The sequence below is a fragment of the Eleutherodactylus coqui genome, chromosome 1 (genome assembly GCF_035609145.1).
Source record: "Eleutherodactylus coqui strain aEleCoq1 chromosome 1, aEleCoq1.hap1, whole genome shotgun sequence".
Classification (NCBI taxonomy): Eukaryota; Metazoa; Chordata; class Amphibia; order Anura; family Eleutherodactylidae; genus Eleutherodactylus; species Eleutherodactylus coqui.
In genome coordinates, this window is record NC_089837.1 from 49,200,630 (window position 1) to 49,213,836 (window position 13,207).

The following is a 13,207-nucleotide window of genomic DNA, read 5'->3' on the forward strand; positions in this document are numbered from 1 at the left end:
GACTTCTTCCATTGCCATCACATTACTAACCTTCGTTTTTGGCTGTCTTACCTGGTAGACAACTAATCTTAAATTTGTTTCCAGCATGTTTTCTGCTTTACAGATGCTATGTATATAAGTGTTCTTAAATAGGTTGTCCAGTTGGCAGGGTAGACCATGAATAGTACATCAGCAGGAGTTTGGTGCCCAGAACACTACTGATAAGCTGTTTGCCAAGTTAGTGTGCTTGTACACTGAACTGCTTTCTGCAGGTATCTCATTGCAGTGGCCCGGCTTGGTGTTACAGGTAGAATTCCCATTGAAGTGAATGGCCTGCAATACCAATTCTGGCCACTGCGATTGGAATGAAGCTGTCAGACGATTTCTGTAGGAAGCAAAGTGCATGTGTGTACTAGCCCAGCAAACAACTGATCAGCAAGGATCCCAGGTGGTGGATCCCTTATGATCCTATTTTCAATTGCCTAACCTAAAGATAGGCCATCAAAAATAGTTTACAACTTGGCAACCTTTTTAAACTTCTACCCATGGTTTACCATGCTCCTAACCATCAGTTTTTTCTTTTGTAGATCTATAATGTATTACCTGTCTTTCAATATCTGCCTGGTTCGCACATGAAAATAAAAAAGAATGTTAAGGAGTTACATACCTTCTTCAAGAAAAAGTTTGCAGAACACCTTGAAACACTAGACAAAAATGACCAGCGTGGATACATAGATGCATTTCTTATCAAACAGGAGGAGGTAAGAAAGTAATGCATGATTTACTTAGCAGTAAATGTTTTTGATCCTTAATTGGAAAATCCCTTCTTAGAATGATTCTACCCCGGTGATCAACTGATCCATGCAAGTTCAGGTTTCCTAACTCCTGGTGATCAGCTGTTTATATTAATCTTTTTTGTGGAAGTTGTATTCAGTGTATCACACTGGAGTTAGTTCTGGTCTGCTGCAACTACTCGAGTTTCTCCACATCCAACTCATCACCTTATGTCTTGAAGAACCTTGCTTTGTGTCGTGCTGCATGAGGAAAGGGTCTTCTCCAAAATCTTGCCACTAAGTTGGAAGCAGAAATCACGTAAAATGTCTCTATGCTGTATTAGTAACTAGAGATGAGCGAGCACCAAAATGCTCGGGTGCTCGTTACTCGAGTCAAACTTCCCGCGATGCTCGAGGGTTCGTTTTGAGTAACGAACCCCATTAAAGTCAATGGGCCACTCGAGCATTTTTGTATATCGCCGATGCTCGCTAAGGTTTTCATTTGTGAAAATCTGGGAAATTCACGAAAGTGATGGGAACGACACAGAAACGGATAGTGCAGGCGAGGGGCTACATGTTGGGCTGCATCTCAAGCTCCCAGGTCCCACTATTAAGCCACAATAGCGGCAAGAGTGCCCCCCCACACTGTCAGCATAAAGATCGTTCTCCTCTGCCACAGCTGTAACAGCTGTGGCAGAGAAGAACGATGTTAGCCCATTGAATTCAATGGAGCCGGCAATACAGCCGGCTCCATTGAAAGCAATGGGCTACCGGCGAGCGCGGGATGAATTTTTGGGAAGGGCTTAAAACTATAAGCCCTTACCTGAGAATCATCCTAAAATGTTAAAAAAAAAAATGTATACTCACCTTTCCGCTGAAGCCGGAGTTCAGCCGCGTCTGGCCGGCAGTTTTCCTGAACTGCTCTGAGTGAGTGAGTACTGCCTCTGATTGACAGCTGGGAGCTGCCCCTGATTGGTCCCTGCGCTGAGCCAATCAGAGACAGCACATTTTAGGATGATTTTCAGGTAAGGGCTTATATTTTTAAGCCCTTCCCGAAAATTCATCCTAAGATCGCCGGCAGCCCATTGCTTTCAATGGAGCCGGCTGTATTGCCCGCTCCATTGAATTCAATGGTCTGTGCTCGTTTAATTGAGACGAGTACCGCGTGGTGCTCGTCTCGAGTAACGAGCATCTCGAGCACCCTAATACTCGAACGAGCATCAAGCTCGGACGAGTATGCTCGCTCATCTCTATTAGTAACATTACCCTGCACTGGAAATAAAAGGCCAAGCCCTGAAAAACAGTCCCATCACATGACCCCTCTTCAACCAAATTGTAGGTGCCATGCATTCCAGTACTGTAGAGTTCTTCAGGCATTCGGTAAAACTTTAAGCTTCATCTAACAGAGTGCCAAATACTGAACTGTTATTCATCACATTGAAGAACACATTTCCACTGCTCTAAAGTCCTGCTAAAGATTTTGCTTTAAGGCCCAACAGCTTGAAGTTACACCTCTACTGGCCTGTAATATAATTCTTTCCACCAAAATTTGTCCTTAGGACTGGAAAGTCAATTTAAATAGATTTCAAATCCCTTTTCAATAGGGATGAGCGAGTATACTCGTTAAAGCACTACTCGCTCGAGTAATGTGCTTTAGCCGAGTATCTCCCTGCTCGTCCCTGAAGATTCGGGGGGCGGCGCGGGGTGGGGAGCTGCGGGGGAGAGCGGGCAGGAACGGAGGGGAGATCTCTCTCTCTCTCCCTCTCTCCCCCCCCCCCCCCCGCTCCCCGCTGCGACTCACCTGTCAGCTGCGGCGGCCCCCGAATCTTCAGGGACGAGCGGGGAGATACTCGGCTAAAGCACATTACTCGAGCGAGCAGTGTTTTAGCGAGTATACTCGCTCATCCCTACTTTTCAACTCACTGTCTTAAAAAAAAAAAATCTTGTTATTTGTATAGTGTCAACTTTCAGGTATTTTTTTGCGTGCACCTATGCATTTATTTGATTTGTTGGATGTATTGACCTTGTGGTGTTGCTGTAGACTCTAAGCCCTCATGGGCAAGGTTCTTACTCCTCTCCCTCAGTATGTAAGTCAATTAGTCCATATTTCTTGTTCCTGTCTTTTTCTCTATGTAATGTATTTAAACCCCTGTTTTTCATTTGTACTGCACCCCGCTATTAACGGCTGGGGGTTAAAACAATTCACTTATTCTATGTTCTATATCTCTATTTAGGAAAAATCTGATCCCAACACGTATTTCCATACAAAGAATCTTCTGAGCGTTTTATTAACCTTATTTATGGCTGGAATAGACACCACATCATCTACTATACGATGGGCCATCTTATTTATGATACAGAACTCCGAAATCCAGAGTAAGTTCTTGATATTTTAAAGAGCTTTCCATTTTGGACAATTCCCACTTGTTACAAGGGTCTATAGACAACAGACTGACAACAAAGTGATCCCTGCCAGGACACCCAGCCATCAGCTATATGGGGACATCTGACAGTAAGTGTTTAATTAACCAGCATCACCTCCACGGCGAAAATTAAGTATTGCACAGTGGCCATTCATATCAATGGGTTGTTTATGAAATACAGGACAGGGGCTAAAAAGTGAGAACTACTTTTTGTAACCTTTTACAAAACTTGACCAACTGTCTGGTAACGTCAATCTAGCACATTATAGGTAAAGGACAGAACAAGAAAAATTATGGAACTAAAATATTTATTTTTCATAATGCCACATATTAGAGCGAGTACACGATGAAGTTGATAAAGTGATTGGATCAGCTGTGCCGAAAACTGATCATCGTAAGGATATGCCTTACACCAACGCTGTAATTCATGAGACTCAGAGATTGGCCAACATAGTACCAATGAATCTTCCTCGAGAAACTACCACAGATATTGTTTTTCAGGGCTACTATCTACCAAAGGTAAGAGTTGTTGCTGTTGTCTTTGAGTTTATATAGCCTTACCATAATCCTATGCTTCACTGTTATATATATATATATATGTATATACACAGTCAAGCATAGGATATATATGTATACTAGCTGATATACCCGGCTTCGCCCGAGTTAATTTGGTACTGGTGTTTATCTGGTGTTCACACGAAAATCTTATGAAGTCATGGTTACTTTAGAGATACCGGAAAAACATAGAGATACCGGAAAAACATATGTTCACCATTTTGCATAGTTCTCTGTGTTACCCAGGAAACACCATGGGAGGTAACCATGCAACGTTTCCTTTATATAAAATGACATCGGGAAGTAAGAGAATTAGATTCCATACGTAAAATGTGGACGCTAATTCTTTTGCGCTTAGAATTGAACAATCAAGGTGGGACCCATTAGCTTTTCCTATTTATGACATAATCAATGCTCGTGCCAAATTTCACATTTCTATGACACCGGAAAGTGAGAAAATTACATTCCGTATGTAAAATTTGGACGCTAATTCTTTTGCGCATAGAATTGAATAATGGAGTTGGGACTCATTAGATTTTCCTATTTATGACATAATCAATGCTCGTGCCAAATTTCACGTTTCTATGACACTGGAAAGTGAGAAAAATACATTCCGTACGTAAATTTTTGACGCTAATTCTTTTGTGCATAGAATTGAATAATCGAGTTGGGACCCATTAGTAGAGATGAGCGAGCACCAAAATGCTCGGGTGGTCGTTACTCGGGACGAAATTATCGCGATGCTCGAGGGTTCGTTTCGAGTAATGAACCCCATTGAAGTCAATGGGCGACCCGAGCATTTTTGTATTTCGCCGATGCTCGCTAAGGTTTTCATTTGTGAAAATCTGGGCAATTCAAGAAAGTGATGGGAACGACACAGCAACGGATAGGGCAGGCGAGGGGCTACATGTTGGGCTGCATCTCAAGTTCACAGGTCCCACTATTAAGCCACAATAGCGGCAAGAGTGCCCCCCCCTCCCAACAACTTTTACTTCTGAAAAGCCCTCATTAGCAATGCATACCTTAGCTAAGCACCACACTACCTCCAACAAAGCACAATCACTGCCTGCATGACACTCCGCTGCCACTTCTTCTGGGTTACATGCTGCCCAACCCCCCTCCCCCCCCCCCCCCCCACAGCGCACACCAAAGTGTCCCTGCGTAGCCTTCAGCTGCCCTCATGCCACACCACCCTCATGTCTATTTATAAGTGCGTCTGCCATGAGGAGGAACCGCAGGCACACACTGCAGAGGGTTGGCACGGCTAGGCAGCGACCCTCTTTTAAAGGGGCGGGGCGATAGCCCACAATGCTGTACAGAAGCAATGAGAAATATAATCCTGTGCCACCGCCATCGGGAGCTGCACACATGGGCATAGCAATGGGCAACCTATGTGCCACACACTATTCATTCTGTCAAGGTGTCTGCATGCCCCAGTCAGACTGGGGTTCTTTAGAAGTGGAAACAGATGCATTTATAATTCCCTGTGGACCCACAGCATGGGTGGGTGCCAGGAAGCCACCGGCGGTACATAAAAATATCCCATTGCATTGCCCAACACAGCTGAGGTAGTAATGTCGTGCTTAATACAGGTGGGCTTCGGCCCACACTGCATGCCCCAGTCAGACTGGTAATATGTACCTTAACAGTAACCTCGTTGGTGGTAATGTGGTGGTGACTGCGGACCTGGTAGCGCGGTTTTATGTAGTTGGTTTTCGGAATGTGGCCAGGATTAAGTGGGCCGTGGCGGGGGGATGGTGGTGGTGCTCTCTTGTTGTGTCGTTAAAGGTGAAATTCTTGGACTGCCACCAGACGGACCAATGCAAAGGTATTTGGCAAGAATGTTTTCATTGTTGGAGGAGGAGGGGGATGTTTTGGAGGCACTATGTGTCCTCTACACGTGTCCGTGGTTATATGCACCTTAACAGTAACAGCGTTGGTGGGAAATGGCGTCGCCGCCATCATGTCTCTGTGAAGCCTCTGTTTCCACACCCCAGTGACATACCATTAGCAGCGGTATAGGCAGAGCCCACAATTATTAACATTTCAGCGGTAGCATTAGGGACAGGCCCCACTAACATATCACTAGCAGCAGTATAGGGGGAGCGCAGTCTTAGTTCCATTTCAGTAATAGTAGCACTCAAGACAGGCCCCAGTAACATTCCCATTGCAGCAGCTTAGGGAGATAACAGTCTCTTTCACATTTCAGTAGCTGCAGTATAGACAAGGCCCCAGTTACATTTATGTAGCTAAAGTGTAGGCCAACCCCTCACACCTTTCTGTACCATGAGTGCAGGCGAAGAACATAGAAATTACTATGATTACACTGTAGGTGAGGGCCCAAAAAATTGGTGTACCAACACTAGTAATGTACCTCAGAAAAAATTGGCCATGCCCAACCAAGATGGCAGGTGAAACCCATTAATCGCTTTGGTTAATGTGGCTTAAGTGGTAACTAGGCCTGGAGGCAGCCTAGTTTAACGAAAAATTGGTTCAAGTTAAAGTTTCAACACTTTTAAGAGCATTGAAACGTATAAAAATTGTTTAGAAAAATTATATGAGTGAGCCTTGTGGCCCTAAGAAAAATTGCCCGTTCGGCGTGATTACGTGAGGTTTCAGGAGGAGGAGCAGGAGGAGGAGGAGGAATATTAGACACAGATTGATGAAGCAGAAATGTCCCCGTTTTGGATGGTGAGAGAGAACGATGCTTCCATCCGCGGGTGCAGCCTACGTATTGCTTAGGTATCGCTGCTGTCCGCTGGTGGTGAAGAGAAGTCTGGGGAAATCCAGGCTTTGTTCATCTTGATGAGTGTAAGCCTGTCGGCACTGTCGGTTGACAGGCGGGTACGCTTATCTGTGATGATTCCCCCAGCCGCACTAAACACCCTCTCTGACAAGACGCTAGCCGCAGGACAAGCAAGCACCTCCAGGGCATACAGCGCGAGTTCAGGCCACGTGTCCAGCTTCAACACCCAGTAGTTGTAGGGGGCAGAGGCGTCACCGAGGACGGTGCTGCAATCGGCTACGTACTCCCTCACCATCCTTTTACAGTGCTCCCGCCAACTCAGCCTTGACTGGGGACCGGTGACACAGTCTTGCTGGGGAGCCATAAAGCTGGCAAAGGCCTTGGAGAATGTTCCCCTGCCTGCGCTGTACATGCTGCCTGATCTCTGCGCCTCCCCTGCTACCTGGCCCTCGGAACTGCGCCTTCTGCCACTAGCACTGTCGGATGGGAAGTTTACCATCAGTTTGTCCACCAGCGCCCTGTGGTATAGCATCATTCTCGAACCCCTTTCCTCTTCGGGAATGAGAGTGCAAAGGCTCTCCTTATACCGTGGATCGAGCAGTGTGTACACCCAGTAATCCGTAGTAACACGAGAAAGGCATCCTAACATGAAGTCAGCCATGTGTGCCAGGGTACCTGTATGCAACACATGGCTGTCCTCACTCGGAAGATCACTTTCAGGATCCTCCTCCTCCTCCTCCTCCTCCTCTGGCCATACACGCTGAAAGGATGACAGGCAAGCAGCATCTGTCCCCTCAGCAGTTGGCCAAGCTGTCTCTTCCCCCTCCTCCTCATGCTCCTCCCCCTCCTCCTCAACGCGCTGAGATATAGACATGAGGTTTACTCTGACTATCCAGCGACATACTGTCTTCCCCCGCCTCCGTTTCCGATTCCAAAGCGTCTGCCTTTATGCTTTGCAGGGAACTTCTCAAGAGGCATAGCAGAGGAATGGTGACGCTAATGATTGCAGCATCGCCGCTCACCATCTGGGTAGACTCCTCAAATTTTCCAAGGACCTGGCAGATGGCTGCCAACCAGGCCCACTCTTCTGTAAATAATTGAGGAGGCTGACTCCCACTGCGCCGCACAAGTTGGAGTTGGTATTCCACTATAGTTCTACGCTGCTCATAGAGTCTGGACAACATGTGGAGCGTAGAGTTCCACTGTGTGGGCATATCGCACAGCAGTCGGTGCACTGGCAGATTAAACCGATGTTGCAGGGTCCGCAGGGTGGCAGCGTGCGTGTGGGATTTGCGGAAATGTGCGCAGAGCTGGCGCACCTTTCCGAGCAGGTATGACAAGTGGGGGTAGCTTTTCAGAAAGCGCTGAACCACCAAATTAAAGACATGGGCCAGGCATGGCACGTGCGTGAGGCTGCCGAGCTGCAGAGCCGCCACCAGGTTACGGCCGTTGTCACACATGACCATGCCCGGTTGGAGGCTCAGCGGCGCAAGCCAGCGGTCGGTCTGCTCTGTCAGACCCTGCAGCAGTTCGTGGGCCGTGTGCCTCTTATCACCTAAGCTGAGTAGTTTCAGCACGGCCTGCTGACGCTTGCCCACCGCTGTGCTGCCACGCCGCGTGACACCGACTGCTGCCGATGTGCTGCTGCTGACACATCTTGATTGTGAGACAGAGGTTGCGTAGGAGGAGGAGGAGGGTGGTTTAGTGGAGGAAGCATACACCCCCGCAGATACCACCACCGAGCTGGGGCACGCAATTCGGGGGGTGGGTAGGACGTGAGCGGTCCCAGGCTCTGACTCTGTCCCAGCCTCCACTAAATTCACCCAATGTGCCGTCAGGGAGATATAGTGGCCCTGCCCGCCTGTGCTTGTCCACGTGTCTGTTGTTAAGTGGACCTTGGCAGTAACCGCGTTGGTGAGGGCGCGTACAATGTTGCGGGAGACGTGGTCGTGCAGGCCTGGGACGGCACATCGGGAAAAGTAGTGGCGACTGGGAACCGAGTAGCGCGGGGCCGCCGCCGCCATCATGCTTTTGAAAGCCTCCGTTTCCACAAGCCTATACGGCAGCATCTCTAGGCTGATCAATTTTGCAATGTGCACGTTTAGCGCTTGAGCGTGCGGGTGCGTGGCGTCGTACTTGCGCTTGCGCTCAAACTGTGGCGCTAGCGACGTCTGGACGCTACGCTGAGAGACATTGCTGGATGGGGCCGAGGACAGCGGAGGTGAAGGTGTGGGTGCAGGCCAGGAGACGGTCGTGCCTGTGTCCTCAGAGGGGGGTTAGATCTCAGTGGCAGGTTGGGGCACAGGGGGAGAGGCAGTGGTGCAAACGGGAGGCGGTGAACGGGCATCGTCCCACCTTGTGGGGTGCTTGGCCATCATATGCCTGTGCATGCTGGTGGTGGTGCCTCCCCAGCTGATCTTGGCGCGACAAAGGTTGCACACCACTGTTCGTCGGTCGTCAGGCGTCTCTGTGAAAAACTGCCACACCGTAGAGCACCTTGACCTGTGCAGGGTGGCATGGCGCGAGGGGGAGCTTTGGGAACCAGTTGGTGGATTATTCGGTCTGGCCCTGCCTCTACCCCTGGCCACCGCACTGGCTCAGCCTGTGCCCACACCCTGACTTAGGCCTACCCCTACCCCTCAGCATGGTGTATTACCAGTGATTTGATTTCCCAGCCAGGAAATAAATTGGTGCAAGCCTGCTGTTAAACTTAGCTGGCTGCGTATGATTTTTCTTTACGTTCTCCACCCACCACACACGTACCCAGAACGCTGAGGACTGTCAGAGGCAGGCCAAATAGAATGTTTTCCCTTTTTTTTCAAGGAAAGGCCCACTGCGTATATTCAATCAATAATAAATGTCTTATGGCCCTGCAAATGTGTCACAGAACTGCAGGGTTGCAGAGTTATTAACTACAGCAGAGCGGTGATTTCCCAGGCAGGAAATAAATTGGCGCAAGCCTGCAGGCCAAATAGAATGTTTTCCCTTTTTTTTCAAGGAAAGGCCCACTGCGTATATTCAATCAATAATAAATATGTCTTCTGGCCCTGCAAATGTGTGACAGAACTGCAGGGTTGCAGAGTTATTAACTACAGCAGAGCGGTGATTTCCCAGGCAGGAAATAAATTGGCGCAAGCCTGCTGTTAAACTTAGCTGGCTGCGTATGATTTTTGTTTACGTTCTCCGCCCACCACACACGTACCCAGAACGCTGAGGACTGTCAGAGGCAGGCCAAATAGAATGCTTCCCTTTTTTTTAAAAGAAAAGGCCCACTGACTATATTCAATCAATAATATATGTCTTCTGGCCCTGCCTACACAATTCTGTCCCTGTAGTATTACTGCAGGGCGCAATGCTCTGCACAGCCGATTTTGAAAAAAAAAAAAAAAAAGCAACACTGCTAACAGCAGCCTGCACAGTACTGCACACGGTTAAATGTGGCCCTAAGAAGGACCGTTGGGGTTCTTGAAGCCTACACTCACTCCTAACACTCTCCCTGCCTAACCACCACTTCTGTCCCTGTAGTATTACTGCAGGGCGCAATGCTCTGCACAGCCGATTTTGAAAAAAAAAAAAAAAAGGTGCAACACTGCTAACAACAGCCTCCACACTACTGCACACGGATAGATGTGGCCCTAAGAAGGACCGTTGGGGTTCTTGAAGCCTACACTCACTCCTAACACTCTCCCTACAGCAGCTCCAACACAACAGCACTTTCCCTCAGCTATCTCACAAGGCATCTGAGGCGAGCCGCGGGAGGGGCCGACTTTTATACTAGGGTGACATCTGATCTCCCCAGCCACTCACAGCAGGGGGGTGGTATAGGGCTGGAACATCACAGGGGGAAGTTGTAATGCCTTCCCTGTCTTTCAATTGGCCAGAAAAGCGCGCTAACGTCTCAGACAGGAAACTGAAAGTAACCCGAACATCGCGTGGTACTCGTTACGAGTAACGAGCATCCCGAACACGCTAATATTCACCCGAGCATCAAGCTCGGACGAGTATGTTCGCTCATCTCTACCCATTAGCTTTTCCTATTTATGACATAATGAATGCTCGTGCCAAATTTCAAGTTTCTATGTGAGAAAATTACATTCCGTACGTAAAATTTGCACGCTAATTCTTTTGCGCATAGAATTGAATAATCAAGTTGGGACCCATTAGCTTTTCCTATTTATGACATAATCAATGCCCATGCCAAGTTTTAAGTTTCTATGACATTGGGAAGTGAGAGATTTAGATTATGTACGTTAAATTTCAACGCCAATTCTTTTGCGCTAGAATTGAATAGTCGACTTGGGACCCAATTTATTTTCCTATTTTGGAGATAATCTATGCTCGTGCCAAAATTCATGTTTCTACAACATCGGGAAGTTGGAGAACTTTTGGCAAGTCAGTGAGTGAGTCAGTCAGTGAGTGAGTGAGTGAGTAAGTCAGTCAGTCAGTCAGTGAGTCAGTGAGGGCTTTCAGCTTTATATATATATAGATATATGAAAGCCTTCACTGACTGACACTAATTCTCTAACTTCCCGGTGTCATACACATATGAAATTTGGCAGGAGCATTCTTTAGGTCCTAAATAGTGTGGATAAAACCTAAAAAACCTTAGCGCTCCAAAAGGGGTATAACATATAACTTCACAGCGGTATCAGCACACGTCACAACCATGCAAATGAGTAGGTCTAGAGGTTCAGGACAACGTCGTACATCAGCAAACGTTTTATTCCAAATATATTAAAGGATCCAATGCGTTTCGGCCCAGCAACAACATACAGGGGCCTTTCTTAAGCATAGAAACATCTCATAAGTAGCAATATATAATTACCTGTGGAGAGACGGCAGACCATGTGTGTAGCGGCGCCCTCTCACAGGGCGTTTGTTGTGATTGTCACGTGGAGCGTGACTGGGACACGTGACAGTGCGTGCGACTAGTGAAACGCTTATGTGCATGTCAGGAAAAGGAAAAAGTAATGACATACAGAGCGTCTATTCAGAAGAGCTGAAAAGAGCTTCTTGGTGACAAATGACCTGATATGTCACATGGCCTCTTGTACTGGAACGCATAGTGTGTGTCATCATGTGGTCTGAATGTCTATTAGTAAAAGAGCATTACGCGATCCACTTGCGCTTCATACAAAAAAAACCACACATTATGATTTAAATAACAAATTAAAAGACTGGCAGAAATATTACAATATATTTACACAATAGGAAATGAGCAAAGTGCTATATTATTAGTAAATTACTAGATTAAATTAGACACCCTGAAAAAACAGGTTTGGATAAGATGGAATATACAGGGAAGCATATTGAATCAAAATAGAAATAATAGTGTGAATTAAACCTGCAAAATACTAGAAATAATTAAAATTACTAAGTCATCTAGAAGAGAGGTATAAATAATTTAAATTAACTTAAAAAATAAACTGATATATATATATATATATATATATATATATATATATATATATATATATATATATATATATATATATATATATATATATATATATATATATATGTGTGTGTGTGTAATTAGAATGCAAACCTTCTCCAAAACCTCATTAATTTGAAAAGGATGCAGGGTGTTAAAGTGGAATATATAAAAAATTTCCTTAGTTTTAAGACATGTTAACTGGCCTTGGATTTTTTTTCTATAGGGGTAATCTTCATTAAGGATGGGTCAGAATTGTGATGAGAAAGGAAATGTTTCGAAACACTATGATTCGTATATCCATTCCTAATATTAAAACAATGCTGGTTGACTGATTCGGCCAATATACTATATATGGCGGGGACATTCGATTAGATAAACCAAATAGCATGTCCCACAGTTTAAAAATGTTTAATATTAAAAGGCTTCTCATTACCTTCCAGTTCAATTAGTTTATGTTTATGACTAGAGATGAGCGAGCACAAAAATGCTCGGGCGCTCGTTACTCGAGTCAAACTTTCCGCGATGCTCGAGGGTTCGTTTCAAGTAACGAACCCCATTGAAGTCAATGGGCGACTCGAGCATTTTTGTATATCGCCGATGCTCGCTAAGGTTTTCATTTGTAAAAATCGGGGCAATTCCAGAAAGTGATGGGAACGACACAGCAACTGATAGGGCAGGCGAGGGGCTACATGTTGGGCTGCATCTCAAGTTCCCAGGTCCCACTATTAAGCCATAATAGCGGCAAGAGTGGCCCCCCCCCCTCCCAACAATTTTTACTTCTGAAAAGCCCTCATTAGCAATGCATACCTTAGCTAAGCACCACACTACCTCCAACAAAGCACAATCACTGCCTGCATGACACTCCGCTGCCACTTCTCCTGGGTTACATGCTAACCAACCCCCCCCCCCCCCCCGCACGACCCAGTGTCCACAGCGCACACCAAACTGTCCCTGCCCAGCCTTCAGCTGCCCTCATGCCACGCCACACTCATGTCTATTTATAAGTGCGTCTGACATGAGAAGGAACCGCAGGCACACACTGCAGAGGGTTGGCACGGCTAGGTAGCGACCCTCTTTAAAAGGGGCGGGGCGATAGTCCACAATGCTGTACAGAAGCAATGAGAAATCTAATCCTGTGCCACCTCTATCAGGAGCTGCACACGTGCGCATAGCAATGGGGAACCTATGTGCCACACACTATTCATTCTGTCAAGGTGTCTGCATGCCCCAGTCAGACCGCGGTTTTTTATAAATAGTCACAGGCAGGTACAACTCCGCAATGGGAATTCCGTGT

General features: G+C 46.5%; 1 protein-coding gene across 1 annotated transcript in view; it reads left to right on the forward strand.

The window, feature by feature from the left end:
* Positions 1-13,207, forward strand: part of LOC136620552 (cytochrome P450 2K6-like) — a 58,458-nt gene that overhangs the window by 27,901 nt on the left and 17,350 nt on the right. The window contains exons 5-7 of the mRNA XM_066595404.1: positions 567-740; positions 2,987-3,128; positions 3,510-3,694. Coding sequence (XP_066451501.1) covers positions 567-740; positions 2,987-3,128; positions 3,510-3,694 — 501 coding nt within the window. The remainder of the gene's footprint in view (positions 1-566; positions 741-2,986; positions 3,129-3,509; positions 3,695-13,207) is intronic.